We start from the raw sequence: 16,996 nt of genomic DNA, 5'->3' as shown, positions 1-16,996 counted from the left end.
CATGGAGCCCCAGATCGATGTCGATTGACCCTCACTTTGTATTTTTTCCATTTTCTTATTATTGTACCACCCGTTGTTCCTTTTCATTCAGCGTATTACTTATGGTTTTGCAGCTAATTCCAGTCTTGTGCAGGTCTATGGTCTTCTCCATTCCAGCCTTGTGCAGGTCTATGATCTTGTCCCTGACATCCTTACAAAGCTCTTTGGTCTTGCCCATGTTATAGAGGTTAGAGTCTGACTGATTAATGGAGACTGTGTGCAGGAGTCCTTTATACAGGGGACAATGTAAGAGCTGTCTGTAATGCAGGGAGCAAGGTGATTAGGAGCATCTAAGTGTCTGTAGGAGCCAGAACTCTTAATGGTTGGTAGGGGATCAAATACTTATTTCTCTCTGCAAAATTCAAATAAATGTATAGAATTTATACAACGTGATTTTCTGGATTTTATTTTGGATATTCTATCGCTCACTGTTAAAATTAACTTACCTTTAAACTGAGTGACTGTTCATGTCTTTGTCAGTCTTTGGCAAACTTACAAAATCAGCAAGAGATCAAATACTCAAATACTTATTTCCCCTGCTGTAAGTCCTTCATTATTACATATTAGTAAAAAGCAGTTGGTGTTTTAGTGTTGCACTTAATTCTAATTAATTCCCTAACAAGAATATTTTTGTAATGTTAAGAATCACATGAGGCTGTTAAAAGAATTATCAGCAGTATTTTTGTATACTGATAAATCAACTGTCACATTCAAGTAATTAATTTGAATTTTTTGTATATCAATTGTAAATTTCAAATTCATGGTTTTATTATTAATGAAAAACAAATTCCATAATCTCCGATGTGCTGCACTCGCATATTAGGAGAAGGTCGTCTATATACCTGCCATACTACCTGATTTAAGTGCTGTCATGCTCCTACATCTATTGTTGCCATAAAGTTTAATAAGAGAGATGTACTTTTAATATTCACCACAAAGACAGAGTCGCCACTTCTCCATCATTTGAATCGCCTATTTTTTTCTAATGCGCAAGTCTATACGATAAGAAGCTACAAAGCCGCATCAATTTTTTTCTCATCGAAACCACCAGCAAACAATTCCTTACAAAGTTAACAAGTATACAAAATTAATCCCAGGTACATCACTGACTCGTCATATCAATATTCAATCAAGTACTCTTCCAAAGACATAATAGGAAGGAAGGGTGGGAAACACGAGAAAAAATTAGATATCCCCAATGTTAGAAGAAGCCATTTCACACCCAGTGATTAATCTGTCCAGTTATATTTTAACAAGGGCACTTCTCATTACCCTCTAAAGGATGTTCTTTTTCTCTCACCAATGACTTTCATGTTTATCGCACATTGTTGGATGTGAATAAATTGATAAGGGTTTACAAAATAAATCAGACATTTTGAAAGAAAAGCCCAAATACAATAATAATACATATAATTATTTGTTGAACCAAATTACTTTTTCTTCCATTACTTTTTTCTTTCTTCATGGTGACTTGATGGGTGAACATCTGTAGACGGATCGAGCTTCTGCAAATATAAATAGGATAATCAAGGTCTTTTCAGACGTTATCTTGATTGTATCAAGCCATCGGTTTGCTGATCTTCCTCTTTGCCTTGTTCCTTCTATTTTACTGACCATTATGTCTTTCTCCAGTGATTGGTCTCTTTGTATGACTTTTCCAAAATAGGCAAATTGTAGCTGGGTGATTCTTGCTCTGAGTGACATGTCTGGCTTTGTTGGTTTCAAAATTGATTTGTTTGTTCTTCTTGCTATTCATGGTAATGATGACATCCTTCTCCAGCACCACACTTTGAAGACCTTGATTCTTCTTCTGTTTTGTTTCTTTATCGTCCAGGTTTCACATCCATATGTTACTACTGAAAAGACCAGACTATGTACGAGCCAAGACCAGACTATGTATGAAATGTTTATTCATTGCCAGTAAAATGTTCCTAGATTTGAGGACCTTGTCCATTGATTTCATTGTTAGGTTTATATATACAAAAAAATAAAATGGATAACATGAACCGGTTCCGATTAGATGGATTTTGCAAATGAGATCACACTATTTATACTTGCTGTAAATGTCTGCAAAAAATGTATTGATCAGTTACTAAAAAGATACATTCCATTTGTAAGATTATTATTTGAACTTTTTTGTTTTTTGTTTCTTAATTACATATACAGACTAATTTCCAGCACATTGGCTCCACAACAGGACAAATAAATACTCGTGTCAGGAGACATCTCTCTGATGCTGATAATAACACTAAAGGTTACTTTACATGTTGCGACATCACTACTGATATATCGTCAGGGTCACTTCGTTAGTGACACACATCCGGCGCCGGTGACGACATCGCAGCGTGTGACACCAAGGAGCGACAATCAACGAACGCAAAATCGTCCAAAACCGGTGATCGTTGACACGTCGCTCATTTCCTTAATATCGTTGCTGCTTCAGGTACGATGTTGTTTGTCGTTCCTGCAGCTCCACACATCGCTGTGTGTGACACTGCAGGAACGACAAACATCTCCTTACCTGCGTCCACCAGCAATGCGGAAGGAAGGAGGAGGGCGGGATGTTACGTCCCGCTCATCTCCGCCCCTCCGCTTCTATTGGACGACCGCTTACATTGCGGTGATGTTGCTGTGACTCCGAACGCACCTCCCCCTTGAGGAGGGATTGTTCGGTGGTCACAGCGACGTCGCTGACAAGGTATGTGCGTGTGACGCTGCTGTAGCAATAATGATCGCTACGGCAGCGATCACCAAATGTCGCACATACGACGGGGGCAGGGGCTATCGTGCTCGACATCGCTAGCAATCGCAAGACATTCATGTTCAGCAGCAACTAAACAATTTTCTGAATTGTATTAAAGGGAACCTGTCACCAGATTTTGACTTTCTAAACCAAGACTAGCACCTTAAGTAGTGGCTGTGCCGCATTCTATAAAGGTGCATGTTGTGCCCTGACCCCCCCTCCAGACCCCACAAACACCTTTATAAAATCTCTTGCCATGTATGTAAATTCATTGGTCCGGTCCGACGGGCGTCCTATTTTGCGGCTTATGTCCCTCCTTTCAGCGTTGATCTCGACCTCCTTTGATGAGCGACGTGGATGACTCTTCATGTGGCCATCTACATAGCTGGGCAAAATCTTGCACCTGTGCAGAGACATTTCTGCTCAGTAAGGCGCACTTCACTCTGCTCGATTGCGGTTACAGCAGAAAACATAAGTGCGCCTGTGCGAGTCTGTGCGCTATATTTTGCCGGGCGTCATAGATGACGCAGGTGACGTCCTCTACATCGCTGCACTAAACCTTGCACCTGCACAGAGATCTCGCCGGTTCGTGCAGGCACACTTATGTGTTTGACTCTGCCCGCCATAGGGCAGAGTGAAGTGCGCCTGCACATGCCGGCAATGTCTCTGCACATGTGCAAGATGTTGCCCAGCTACGTGGATGGCACTGGAGGCGTCAGCCACGTCACTCATCAAAGGAGGCTGAAATCTGCGCTGAAAGGAAGAACAGAAGCCGTGAAACAAGACGCCCAATAAGAATAGACAATAAGCTTATTCTTTACTGGTATTTTCATTATTTGTAAATATATATATTTTACTCCTTTCTCTTTTTTCTACTGGATATGAACAATCCTGCATTCTGATAGGATGTAAAATGTTTGCTTTTTACTAATACCCAATGATGAAGCACTTGGTCTGAAACGCGTTGACTTTTTACTAGTGATGTCTATTGTGGTATTTTTTATACTTATTAGTAAAAGTGTAATTAGAAGAGGATCCGTCTTCTGGATGTACTTTCTTTTGTACAATTTGCCTATGGATTCAAGACTCCACATGTGAATTTTACTTGTATTGGACCAATGGTTGGGTGAGCTGACATTGCTTCCGTGTGTCCATCTCATGCCATGGTACAAAACAGTTTGTTTTCGTTTTTTAAAAAGCATATTATACAGTTTGCTAACAGTTTCTGAGCTGATGTGATGATGGACCTTTTCACATTTTGGTTCCTCAGACTATATATAAAGGGGTTCAGCATTGGTATCACTGCGGTGTAGAAGACAGACGCCACCTTGTCTTGTATGGATAATTTATTGGAAGGAGGATGCAGATAGGTGAAAAGTATGGATCCAAAGTAAATAGCAACGCAGAGGAGATGTGACGAGCAGGTGCTGAAGGCTTTCTTCCTGCCTTCTGCTGATGCCATGCGTGAAATTGAGAGGATGACTAAGTAGGACAATGAGATGATCGTCGACATACCCATGCCCATAGCACTGACTATGAAGAAAGTGACCATGCCACAGGTAGATGTATCTGAGAAGGATAATCTGAGGACAATGGGAGCATCACAAAAGAAGTGGTCAATTAGGTTGGACCCACAGAATTGAAGACTGAAAGCACAGCTGGTCACCACAGTGGACTGGAAGAAGCCAATGGACAAGGAAAGAAGAACTAGACATAGACATTTCTTCTCAGTCATTATGGAGACATAATGGAGAGGATGGCAGATGGCAACATAGCGGTCAGAAGACATGGTGGAGAGAAGAAGAGCATCTATGGAGGCCTGAGCGGCATAGAAGAAGAACTGGAGAGCACAACCTTCAAATGAAATGGTCTTCTTCAAGGACACAAGATCTGAAAGCATCTTAGGAGTAACGGTAGAAGAATAGAAGACATCCACCAGAGATAGGTAACTCAGGAAGAAATACATGGGATTCTGGAGATTAGAGGATTCATGAACAATGGCCACCAGGCCAAGGTTTGAGAATATGGTGATGAGGTAGATGACAATGAATAATGTGAAGAGGAAGATTTTCAATCGGTCATCATCAGTCAGTCCAGAGAATATAAACACGGCCACTTGTGTCTAATTGGAGACGTCTGTGGTGACATAAAGAAATATAAAATATAAGGCGATGCATCTGTAGATATAGGGATAATCTGAAGGGTTTAAACCCCATTCTTTCTGCAGTAAGCCACATAGATAGAGTTTAAGATCCATTTACCTGCATGCCACCATTTTTCAGTAGGTAAATAGTGTTTATTGAAGTGACAGGTTCCCACTGGAGATGAGGGAATTTGGTTCCTAAATCAGATTTTTGGGGGGGAATATGCCTTGTGTAAATTCCTGCAAAATAGTTGTCATCGGGCCAACATTTTTCAGAATTGTAGGCATCCAGGAAAGGGGCTAAAATAAAGATGTGACTGGAAAGCTCAGGCCACTCTTCCATTTTTGAAGACCAAAATGCAAATCCAATCGTCCCATGGCATCGATATTGAGCCTTAGATATTCCTGCACCATTCTCTCCAGTCATTCACTATGTGTCAGACTTCTACTCTGTTCTGCTGGTGCATGCGATGGTCTAAAAAATGTGTCCCACAACTCACAGAAGTTGCTTTTGTCACTTGAACTGCTGCTGCTAATGTTTCTGCGTAGATGACGGAACATTTTCGTGGTTGAAATTCTAGAACTGCAATGCAAACTGCTGTCTTGTTGAAAACGTCTGTTAAGATGATCTACAAGCCTGTTCCGATACTCCAGCATCAACGCGGTGGGTGAAGCATCTTGCTAAATTTACTCTTGTACTATGGATTTAAGACTGGCAAGCCAGTAGTCAGCATTATTTTTAATACTAACAATATGGACATCATGTTGCAGATAGTGCAACAAGTAGGCGCTCATGTGTTGGATGCTTCCATGAGTCCATGTTGTGTTGGTGGCGGAGTAACTTCAAGCTTGCCTTCTCCATCCCCTCCCACTAACCATGGACAACAGAGAAAGGATCAATATCTTCTTCATCTCCGGAGTTTTCTGCACCCATCACCTCTGCCTCTTCTATTTGTTCCTCAGCTCCTGCACCTTCACTATCAGTTTTTTACCATGGCCTGCCTTGATCGATGGACTCTATCCTACTGTGATACCCACCTGTCATGTGCGACAACTGTCCAGACCTTACAGGAAATAGTATCCCTCCTTCATCCTCCTCTACTTTCTCCTCTTCCATCACCTCCTCCTGAAGACTATTCAAAGTGTTATCCAACATGTAGATAAGTTGAATAGTGATGCTGATGACAGCATCATCAGCACTAGCGATCTTTGTAGCCATTTTGAAACTGTGCAGGAGGGTGCTGAGGTTCTTCATCTGTGCTTACTCTGCAATCATGATTTGCCTCACATCCAGACTGCAGTGTACCAGGATATGATGTCATTACAGTCTACATGTATGAGATACCCTTTCTTTCTACCTCACATGTAAAGAGATTTTTGTCTGTACTGCCAGTTGTCTGGGAGCAAGAGGCCTACGCCTGTCTGTCATGCACCTCTTGATTTTTAACATTTAACAGCCAAGCCACATCCTATGTGTTGCATGGCCCATACCTCCCTGCTGTGCAAAGAAACTATGGTGAAATGAAGACAGGGCGGCAAATTATGTCACTGTCCTGTTGTCTGCCTCCAAGTTGAGTTTCAACATTCTCTTTTGACTTTGTTTCAGTAATCTGGGAGCAAGAGTCCTATGCCTGTCTGTTATCTTGCTGCTTCTGGTGAAGGTAGAAATGCTGGTTCAGGCCTTATTCCAGGGCCAATCCTACACAGCTATGTTGCTTTGTTGGGCTATTTGTAGTCTGTGCCAATTGTTACCACTTTTCCTGTTGCCTGACCTTAATTTTTGGAAATGTGGAGACACCAAGTAGGGTCTCCAAGTTTGCTTTTGTCTGTAGTGCCAGTGGTCTGAGAGCAAGAGGCCAATGCCTGTTTGTCATGCATCTCTTGATTTTTAACATTTAAATGCCAAGCCACATCCTGTACTGCATGGATTATACCTCCTTGATGTGAAAAGACTATGGTGAAATGGAGGGGGGCAATTGATGCTACTGTACTGCTGTCTGCCTGAAAGGATTTTGAATGTTAAGACTACAAGATATGTCTAAAAGTTGTATCTTGTAGGTATTGCCAGTCTTCTTGGAGCAAGAGGCTTACACCAGTCACTCAAGCATGTCTTAATTTTTAAAATTGAAATGCCAGGCCACAGCCTGTTTGTTGCATGGACTGTACCTCTCTGTTCTTTTAAGGCCCTATGGAGCAATTGATGCTACTGTCCTGCTGTCTGCCTGAAATGTTTTTAAATATTTCTGTTAAATGCCAGGCAACATCATGTGTGTAAGTCAATGCAATTAGGCAGTGCTTCAATTAATATACAGCAGAGAATGCAGTGACACAGCTCCAAAGTTGTGGCCCACTATCCAGGCCGAGTTTGAGATATGGCTGTCTCCACTGAGCCTGGAGCCAGGGAAGGCCATGTGGGATTACAGTGCAAACCTAGTGGTGGTGCCTGGGCGACATCATATATGCACTGCATAGATAAACCTGGTTGTGCAGAAATTCCTAGGGCTCTAATATGTCCTGGATGCGCTGCTGCAGGAGGGATTTTCACTGTGTGCTCATTTTTTTTAAATTGAAATGCCGGACCATAGCCTGTGTGTAGCATGGACTGGATTTCCCTGCTGTGCAAAAACACTATGGGGAGGGGGCAACTGATGCCACTGTCCTGCTGTCTGCCTGAAAGGTTTTTAATTGTCAAGACGCCAACATCGGTCTCAAAGTTGTGTCTTGTGAGCAGTGCCAGGTTTCTGGGAGCAGGTACACCTGCCACTCAGGCATGTCTTCAGATTTAAAATTGAAATTCCGGGCCACAACCTGTGTGTTGCATGGATCGTACCTCCTTGCTGTGCAAAGACACTATGGGAAGGTGGGCAACTGTTGTTACAGTACTGCAGTTTGCCTGAAAGTGTTCAAATGTCGAGACTCCGAGATGGGTCTTAAAGTTGTGTCTTGTCTGTACAGGCAGGGGTATGGGAGCATCATCCCTACACCTATCTCTAATCCACCTCTATATTTCTTATGTCAATAGCCTAGGAACCTAATGGCTATGCCAAAAAAGTGGTACTGCACTGTAAAACAAATTTTTGCTGTTTTGGAAGGTTTTTGAGCCCCCCCAAGGTGTTTTCTCTGCCTTACGTTTGGCCTCCTAATGAATCCAATGGAGTTTGGTAAGGTTCAATAACAGTTTGGTTTTAGTTCGCTCATCTCTATTTACGTTCACTTGTCAGTACACAATTGGAAGGGGGAAGGGGTTGAAACACTGTGTATTCCTCGTTGGCCTCCTTGGAAGCTAATGTTATTAGGCCTATAGTAGGATTCATTGTCCTGCATCTGGTGAGAGGCTGTGAATTTTTGTTCCTCTCTGCAGAAGTTTTCCTTAATACACATCTTTTCAGACTGGGCTTCTGGAACCTTCTGCATACTTGACTTACATGTAACAATTGTTTAAGAGGGTGAGATTTAATCATCTCTACTAAAATAGAAAGCTGATGTGAGTGAAAGAGTGACATACGTGTTAGTGAGTTGTTGCTGTGACATGGAGCAGAGAAGGTCTGTTGCTGTGGCCAAGTCTTGGTGCCTATGAATGGACTATAGCAGGGTTCCCCAACTCCAGTCCTCGAGGGCCGCCAACAGTGCATGTTTTCAGGATTTCCTTAGCATTGCATGGGTGTTGGAATCATCAACTGTGCAGGTAATTAAATTATCACATGTGCAATACTAAGGAAATCCTGAAAACATGCACTGTTGTCGGCCCTTGAGGACTGGAATTGGGGACCCATGGACTATAGAGATTGGAGCTTGTTACACGTGCTATGGTCATGCTATCCATCATTTGGATTTGAGGAACTATCCTAAGCACTATTGTTGATATCTATCGTTTGGAGGAGCATAATGACTTTTGTAAATAAAAATTGTTGCGTCATTAATCTGCCTAGGTGATTAATACAAGCCACGTCCTCAGATCTTCACAGTCAGTGTAAGCAGCAGCTTGAGCATCAGCATTAGTGTCAGCATCATCAGTATCAGCTTCAGAGTTAGCATCAGCATCAGCGTTATCATCAGCTTCACCCTCAGCATCAGCATCAGTACAGGTCTGTACAGCCTAAATCGCGATTTATGAATGCCGGCTAGCATCCAGCGTTCACAGGAGGATCATCCTGAAAGACATAGGGGTCATCAGCTGACCCCCAGCTGTCAAGACAATCCATCGACACCCACAATCACGTCACGGGGCTGTTTATGGGAATGTAGCACCCCTGTGGTACCAGGTGCCACAAATGTAACCAGTGGAAACCCAAACCCTGGAATAACCATTCCAGCCAGTAACATACCAGCACGCTCAGGCCCCATACACATCGCTAACAGACTGGGAGACTGCCTAGCAACAGGTAAAAGGGATGGTCACTGATTGGATAGTAGCCATCCATTTTGTAGGGAGAGACCTAGCGAGGGGGAGGGGCCAGTGGTCAGTTGGGAAGTTGGCGGGAAGAGAGAAGAGAGTCTACAGTGAGACAGGGAGGAGGAAGAAGTCTCCAGAGAGTGAGCAGCAGTGTGAGGAGAGAGAAGGAGCTGCACAGAGCGGAGCGGCATCATCGGCCCCTCACAGAGCAGCAGCACCCGCAATGAATATCGGGGATCCCCTCTATATTACTCACAGTATTTCAGTACTCCAGTACCGCCCCTGCCTCCTGTGACCCCCACTCCGCTGCTGCCCCCTCTCCCTGGTATGACACCACCAAATTATAAAACGGACCCCATATTTTTTTTTTACCTTTTTTTTTCCTCCAAATTTGGGGTGCGTCTTATAAAACGAAAAATACAGTAATTTTCAGCAATGTGTGAAATGGTGGTGTACTTTTTTTCTGTGATCCTTAAATTGCAAATATCAAATTCACTGGGATCTGCAAATTATAAGAAAATTGACTCAAAGTCGATCCACAGCGTATTGATTGGATCATCTCAGGTGGCTGGTGCCCGCATTCTCCACCAAATGGTTAAGAAAAAATAAACCTGTTTTCTCTGGTTGAGTTTTAAAGTTTATTTAGAAGTAAGATACAAAAAGGAAGAATTAAAGAAAGATTAAAAGATGCTTGGCCACATTAAATGTCTGCACGCTGCCCCTCAATAAACACTTGATTACCTTTCTTCTCTTTTTTTAGTCTTTTTTTTACTGTAGATTCACTTCCAAATACACTACCAACCTCCTTTACTGCACGATAAGAAAGATATTGTTTGTTTTATTCTTTTAATAGCATGTTATACAGTTTGCTAACAGTTTCTGAGCTGATGTGATGATGGACCTTTTCACATCTTGGTTCCTCAGACTATATATAAAGGGGTTCAGCATTGGTATCACTACTGTGTAAAATACAGAAGCCACCTTGTCTTGTATGGATAATTTATTGGAAGGAGGATGAAGATAGGTGAAAAATACGGTTCCAAAGTAAATGGCAACGCAGAGGAGATGTGACGAGCAGGTGCTGAAGGCTTTCTTCCTGCCTTCTGCTGATGCCATGCGTGAAATTGAGAGGACGACTAAGAAGTAGGACACTGAGATGATCGTCAACATACCCATGCCCAAAGCACTGATTATGAAGAAAGTGACTATGTCACAAGTGGACGTATCTGAGCAGGACAATCTGAGGACGACAGGAGTATCACAGTAGAAGTGGTCAATGAGGTTGGGCCCACAGAATTGAAGACTGAAAACACAACTAGTCTGCAAAGAGGACTGGAAGAAGCCAATGGAGAAGGAAAGAAGAACAAGACAAAGACATTTGTCCTTCGTCATTACAGAGACATAATGAAGAGGGTGGCAGATGGCAACATAGCGGTCATAGGACATGGTGGAGAGAAGAAGGGAGTCTATGGAGGCCAGAGCAGCATAGAAGAAGAACTGAAGAGCACAACCTTCAAATGAAATGGTCTTCTTCAGAGAGATAAGGTCCAAAAACATCTTAGGAGTTATCGTAGAGGAATAGAAGACGTCCACCAGAGATAGGTAACTCAGGAAGTAATACATGGGGGTCTGGAGATTAGAGGATCCATGAACAATGGCCACTAGGCCAAGGTTTGAGAATATGGTGACGAGGTAGATAACAATGAATAATGTGAGGAGAAACACTTTTAGTCTTTCATCGTCAGTCAGTCCAGAAAATATAAACACAGCTACTTGTGTCTTATTGGAGACATCTGTGGTGACATAAACAGAAAGAAAGACAAAATATCATGAGAGGCCAGAACCTAATCCAAGGACCCAAACATAATGTAACTGTACATTTTTCATAGAATCCTAGATATATTGTCTAGGCCTGCAGCCACTGAAAAACATTTGAGGTTCCCCCCATCTCTCCAATTTTGGATTGGTATTGCCTTTGAGATCAGTTTGTTGAATCTGTTCTCATAAACTCCTGAATAGACTCTTTAAAGGGAACCTCTCACCTCCAGAAAGTAAAGGGAACCTCTCACCTCCAAAAAGACTTTACCTTTTAAGAAAATGGTAATCTGCGGGTGAATAGCATTTAAATCTTGTTTGGCAGTAACTACAGGGAGAAAATGAAGTATTTTTCTCCCTTCAGCCACTCCCTTCCATGAAATGTAGAAAGCAATATGTTTGTGCACTGCACTCATTAACCGTCACATAGATTGACAGCCGGCTGCACACATGTTGTCAATCAAAGTGGTGACTGTAACAACTCCCTGCACTGCACCAATGACTGTAAGCAAGCAGCTGCAGGGCGAAAAAAACTTAATTTTTTCCCCTTAGTTGCTGTCCAAATAAGCCATATTAAGAGGATTTAAATGCTGATTGCTAATTTTTCTATAGGTAAATAGTGTTACTGGAGGTGACAGATACCTTTTAGAATGACATCAAAGATGAATGAATTTATTGCTAATTTTTAAAAAATTTGTCTTTTTCTGAATCCAATATTTTTTGCAATTTGCTTCATACGAATTCAACAAAACGGTGGCTGATATTTTGCCAAATTGTAGTGAGCCAGGACAGGGTTTTTATAAAAAATGAATGCAAAACTCATTACTTACTTGCCGCACCATTTCCACTGCCCACTATCTGGTCCTCTTCCCCATATGGTCTCTTCTTTCTCTGCTGCACAAGGTCTACTTTGGGCTGCTCCACTCTGTGCTGACCCATTCGGTGTTGAGTGGATCTTTGATGTCAAAAAGTCATGAGGTGCTTCACCCAAGACCTAGTCATTGCCTCAAGTGGTGTATAAGATCTAGAATAGGAGGAAAGATGATACCGGATTGAAGACCAGAAAGTGGCTTGTGGTGGTGGGACAAACGACCAGTGAGTTGGGTATAATTTTATTTATTATTCCTATTATGCAATGGGGTTCAGAGAGATAACAACTGCAAATCGAATTACTTTGCTAAGTTGCAGCTAACAGATAATTATAGACCACCCATAATTACTGTACATAAACTGCAGGAGTTGTCATCTCAGAGTAGTTGGCCACTATGGAAAGTACATGATGGACCTGGAAATAAGGTCTAGATTGGGAGGGTCTGATCTTACAGTGGTGATCGGCTTCAGAAGTTGCAAAAATACCGTGCAAACATCCATTAAACGCTTAGTGATCTCACAGAGTTTGCAAAACTAATTGGCTAATAAAAAAAGTGGTGTTAAAAACAGGAGGAGGTTCTGGTAAATTGGGCTTAACAGTGTTTTATGTGCAGCCTCCTGTTATACTGATTGACAAACTTTTAAACCATTTTTCTCCTTTGTGCTATGTATTATTATGAATAGTAATTCATTATTTCAGGTGCTTAATTTCAGCCAGGTTACTCAGTCTGCGCTTACTCTCACGGGGCTCGGGGAACTAAGTGGTTTATAAATCAGGAGAGTTAAAAAACAGTCGTTACAAGCAGCTGATTATTGTTTGACTGTATAATGGATGGGAGGAGTGGAAATTTCGTTCAATGTGATACTGCCAAATGTATAGGGACGGGTTCAGGGCTGGTTCTCACCATGCCATCTAGACCATGTACTTTAAACAGGCTTTTTCCTTTTGGCACTGGAGAGGTTAATGAACTTTCTTTTGCAGCAGCAGACTGGTTCAGCTGGCAGCTGTTAAGGAATTGCCGGCCGGGATATAAGCCCTCTGCTTCCTGGACTTGTTACTGGTTATTCATTGAGTTGGAGCTAGCCATGGAGCAGAGTGAATGTGTCTTACTGCTGCTACTATTCTATGATTATTGTAAGTAGGTTCTTCTACCTCCTTTTTGTTGTACCCTTACCCTTATTCCTTGGTCATGCCCTGGGGCAATTTATTGGTGTTTTGTTTACCCCCGTCTCTTTCTGTGTAGGTGGATTTTCCGGCTCCATCCGGGTCAATCCCCTCTGTGATGGGGACTTAGTTGTTAGGGCTTGGACAGGAGACAGGGCTACGTTGGGGGAGGCTCTACCCTGACTACCTCTAAAGGCCCAGTTACACGCTACGATTTATCTGACGTTCTCATTAGCGATGTGACACGCCCAGATCGTTGTTACGATTTGCCGAGATCACACATAGGTCGTTTATTAGCGCTCACACGTAACGATCTCACAAGCGACGCAAAATCGTTCAGCGATATATTGCTTGACCAAGGCGGTCGTGTGGATGTTGTTCGTTGTTGGCGGGGTGTGAAACGTAGCAATATGTCTGCTGCGTTCCAAACGATGAACAATATTTTGAAACTGAACGACGTGTCAACGATCAACGATTTGCAACCTATTTGCGATCGTTCGGAGTCGCACGTAGGTGTCACACTCAACGACGTCGCTAACGATGCCGGATGTGCGTCACGAAAACCGTGACCCTGACGACATATCATCAGATAAATCGTAGCGTGTAACGCCGCCTTAAGTCTACTGTCGGTAAAAGGGACATCGTAGAGTCCCCAGACTTAGGGTCAGTTTAGTAGCCCCTGTTCCATCTATTCTATCCCGCTACCGATACAGTCGGCGATATCTATACACAACTAGAGTTCCAGGGTGAATGCCGACTGCCGTCTACCTGGATGCTCGAATTGGAGGAGCAAAATGAGGCGTTAAAGGCAGCTGACCATATTAAGAGGAGCATACTGGTCACTGAGTGAGCAACTAGTGTGTACCCCAGTGCGGAGTCTGCTATTATTCAGTACAGAAAAAGAACATGGAATTAATAGTTTTCTATCTGGTTTTTGTAGATGACATAAAGCTATGCTGTGTAGTGCAGTCTATGGAAGCTGTTCTTCAGTTACAAGCTAATTTGGAGAAGTGACTTTTTTGGGCATCCACTTCAGTGTGGATGAATGTAAAGATTTACAACCGGGTACTAATATTCTGGGGGCATCATATGTTTTAGGTGGAATAAAACTAAGAGAGTCACTTATAGAGAAGGAGCTGGGTGTACGTGTAGATCACAGACTAAATATTAGCCTGCAATGTCAATCAGCCGCTCCCATTGTCATCTATTATTAGATGCATGGACTAATTTATTTTATGGGTGCAATTGTCCACCAGGAGATACTTTGATGGGTCAAGTCTGGACAATATAAAGGGTCTCTGCTACAATATAGTAACATATAGTTGTATTGTTCGTGGAGTTGAAAAAAGACAAATGTCCATGAAGTTCTACCAAAGGATGGAAAGGGACAAGGGCATGGGGACATGCACAACCGCAATTCAAGATCCAGGCCGCCCTCAAAAAGATAATTTTTTCTTCCTAATCCTAAATGTTGATCTACTTGACCAAACAGCAAAACCCTTGAAGAACATCAGATGACAGCACACAAAGCTTCCTATAAAGAAACTTCATGTTTCTCATGATCTGGCCTCCATATTACCTGTTAGGACCTGTGAATGTCAGTCCAATGCTGGGTATCTTGTACTATCAGGTTCAACCATAATCTAATTCTATAGAAAATATTGTGTCCTATGACCTCTAGTTTGACAATTGCTTGGGTTCGTAATCCACCATTTACGTATTGATGGGTTTAAGAACTTGGTTGCTCCGGGCTTCAGTGCTGTTTATAATGGAGGTGACTTTATGGGGAAAGTTGACCTTGGGTCCCTCATGCACCATTGTTGGGATGCAACTGTTATTTCTGCACCAATAATAGAGATCACAATGTTCTTTTTATCCAATTCTGTATTAATGTGAGGGACTATGAAGGAAGAATGAAGGACATGTTTCAGAACAGATGCAATATTACAGGAAATTTGCCCCTTACCATTTTTGTCTTGTGTGTTTTTCATATTTTTTCGTAAGTCAAAACTCTGAGATGCCTCCTGAATTATATCCTGAATGTAAAAAGTGAATGCATCCCAAAGGTTACTGTTATGTGTGATCCAATGTTCCTCAAGCAAATTTTGGTAAATTACTGATACATGACTTTTCCAGACTTAATGTCATACATGGCTCACAGGTGATTTCTTCATGAGTTATTAAGAAAAACATGAATCGTTCTTGGAATTTGAAAACATATTTGAAAAAAGTTCTACGACATGATGCCTATGACTTCTCGAGATAGTCAAGGAAAAGTTGACCCCACCACATGACATGTTTGCCTAATATCTGTATTCTATCGCGACGAGAAGTAAATCCTGAGCTTTTTATACTCATCTCTACCCCAGGAGGATGATTCTGAGCCGAAATCCCAGGGCTGATTATTGCGGCACAGACACAGCACCATGTGTGCTCCAATATCTCTAGGGAGTTCATCTTATTACTTTATCACCTGCCTCTGGGATAATGTTTGAGGTCAAAGGATAATTTAAGATAAGATGAGATAAAACTTTATTGATCCCACAGTGAGGAAATTTGCACATTACTGCAGCTCAACACAGGAAAAGGTAAAAATAGAATTAAAAAAGATAAGATATATATATCAGACTGGCTCTCCTTCTACTTTCCTGACATCCGCTGCAACCTAGCTTCCAGCCCCTCCCCCTACACCCCTTGCTGAGATATGGAGGTAAGCCCCCTCTTGGGTCTGCCCAAGGGTCCCCTCTCAAGGTGTGGGAGACCTGGTTGCTATGTGTCTGTGCGTACACACCTAATTCCATCCTTCATGGGTGCAGTACTCAGTAGTGCCTGACCAGGTCAGGGGCGCCACAATGGCAGTGGTCCGAGTTGTACCTAAAGTCTGTCGTATACAGACTAAACAAAAAGGGTGAGAGGACCGTGCCCTGCGGTGCCCCAGTGCTGCAGACCACCACATCAGACACACAGTTGTGAAACCTCACATACTGCGGTCTGTTAGTGAGGTAATCGATTATCCAAGCCGTCAACTGATTGTCCACTCCTGCTCCCTCCAGATTCCCTCTCAGCAGAGCAGGCTGGATGGTATTGAAAGCACTGGAGAAGTAAAAAAATATGAACCTCACAGTGTTTCTTGCTTGCTCTAGGTGAGAGAGGCATCGATGCTGCAGATAGATAACAGCATCCTCCACCCCAATACTGGGCTGGTAGGCAAATTGCAGAGGGTCCAGCACTGGGCCCACCACAGGATGGAGATGATACAGGATAAGACTCTCCATGGTCTTCATCAGATGAGAAGTCAGAACCACCGGTCTAAAGTGGTTGGGCTCCCTAGGATGTGAGATCTTTGGCACTGGAACCACAGATCAGGAACCCTCTCCAGACTCAAGCTCAGGTTAAAGATGTGCAGGACCACCTGACAGAGCTGGTCCGCACAATCTCTGAGCAGTCTGGGGCTGATTCCATCCGGTCCTGCTGACTTCCTGATCTTTATTTTCCTAAGCTGACTCCTCACCTGATCAACTGTGAGATGAATGTGAAGACGAGTTGGAGTGGAAGGTAGGTTTAATTCAGTTTGTGGTGGAGGTGAGGAGAGAGCAGGGAGCGGAAAGTGGGGGGGCATCAAGTGGTGGGGACCAGTTGGAAGCAGAGGGGTGGGAGAAGTTGTCAACGGGCCAGAATCGAATCTGTTGAAAAACAAATTCAAGTCATTAGCCCACCCCCGATCTATAGGCCCTATGACACCACCATTGTCATTGAAATGGCCAGAGATTTTGATCATATTACTCCGGACCTCTCGGACTTTATTTTGATGGAGATGCTCCTCCACCT

General features: G+C 42.7%; 1 protein-coding gene and 1 pseudogene across 1 annotated transcript; both read right to left on the bottom strand.

Annotated features, from left to right (window-relative positions):
* Nucleotides 1–3,938: 3,938 nt before the first annotated feature.
* On the bottom strand, nucleotides 3,939–6,144 carry LOC142303041 (olfactory receptor 5B21-like; annotated as a pseudogene).
* A 4,020-nt stretch (nucleotides 6,145–10,164) lies between these two features.
* Nucleotides 10,165–12,072, bottom strand: LOC142303040 (olfactory receptor 5B21-like). The gene is made up of 2 exons (XM_075344139.1): nucleotides 11,964–12,072; nucleotides 10,165–11,111 (listed from the first exon to the last, which is right to left on the bottom strand). The coding sequence occupies exons 1-2, from the start codon at nucleotides 12,070–12,072 to the stop codon at nucleotides 10,165–10,167; spliced, it is 1,056 nt and encodes a 351-aa protein (XP_075200254.1).
* Nucleotides 12,073–16,996: the final 4,924 nt, after the last annotated feature.

The sequence above is a fragment of the Anomaloglossus baeobatrachus genome, chromosome 4, assembly GCF_048569485.1.
Source record: "Anomaloglossus baeobatrachus isolate aAnoBae1 chromosome 4, aAnoBae1.hap1, whole genome shotgun sequence".
In the NCBI taxonomy this organism is placed as follows: Eukaryota; Metazoa; Chordata; class Amphibia; order Anura; family Aromobatidae; genus Anomaloglossus; species Anomaloglossus baeobatrachus.
This window is presented reverse-complemented; position numbering and strand designations above follow the sequence as displayed.

Coding starts and splice junctions, on each gene's coding strand:
- LOC142303040 (XM_075344139.1), bottom strand. CDS start 12,072: ATGGGTCAGCACAGAGTGGAGCAGCCCAAAGTAGACCTTGTGCAGCAG. Junction 11,112..11,963: donor CAGTGGAAATGGTGCGGCAA/GTAAGTAATGAG, acceptor ATGTCACCACAG/ATGTCTCCAATAAGACACAA.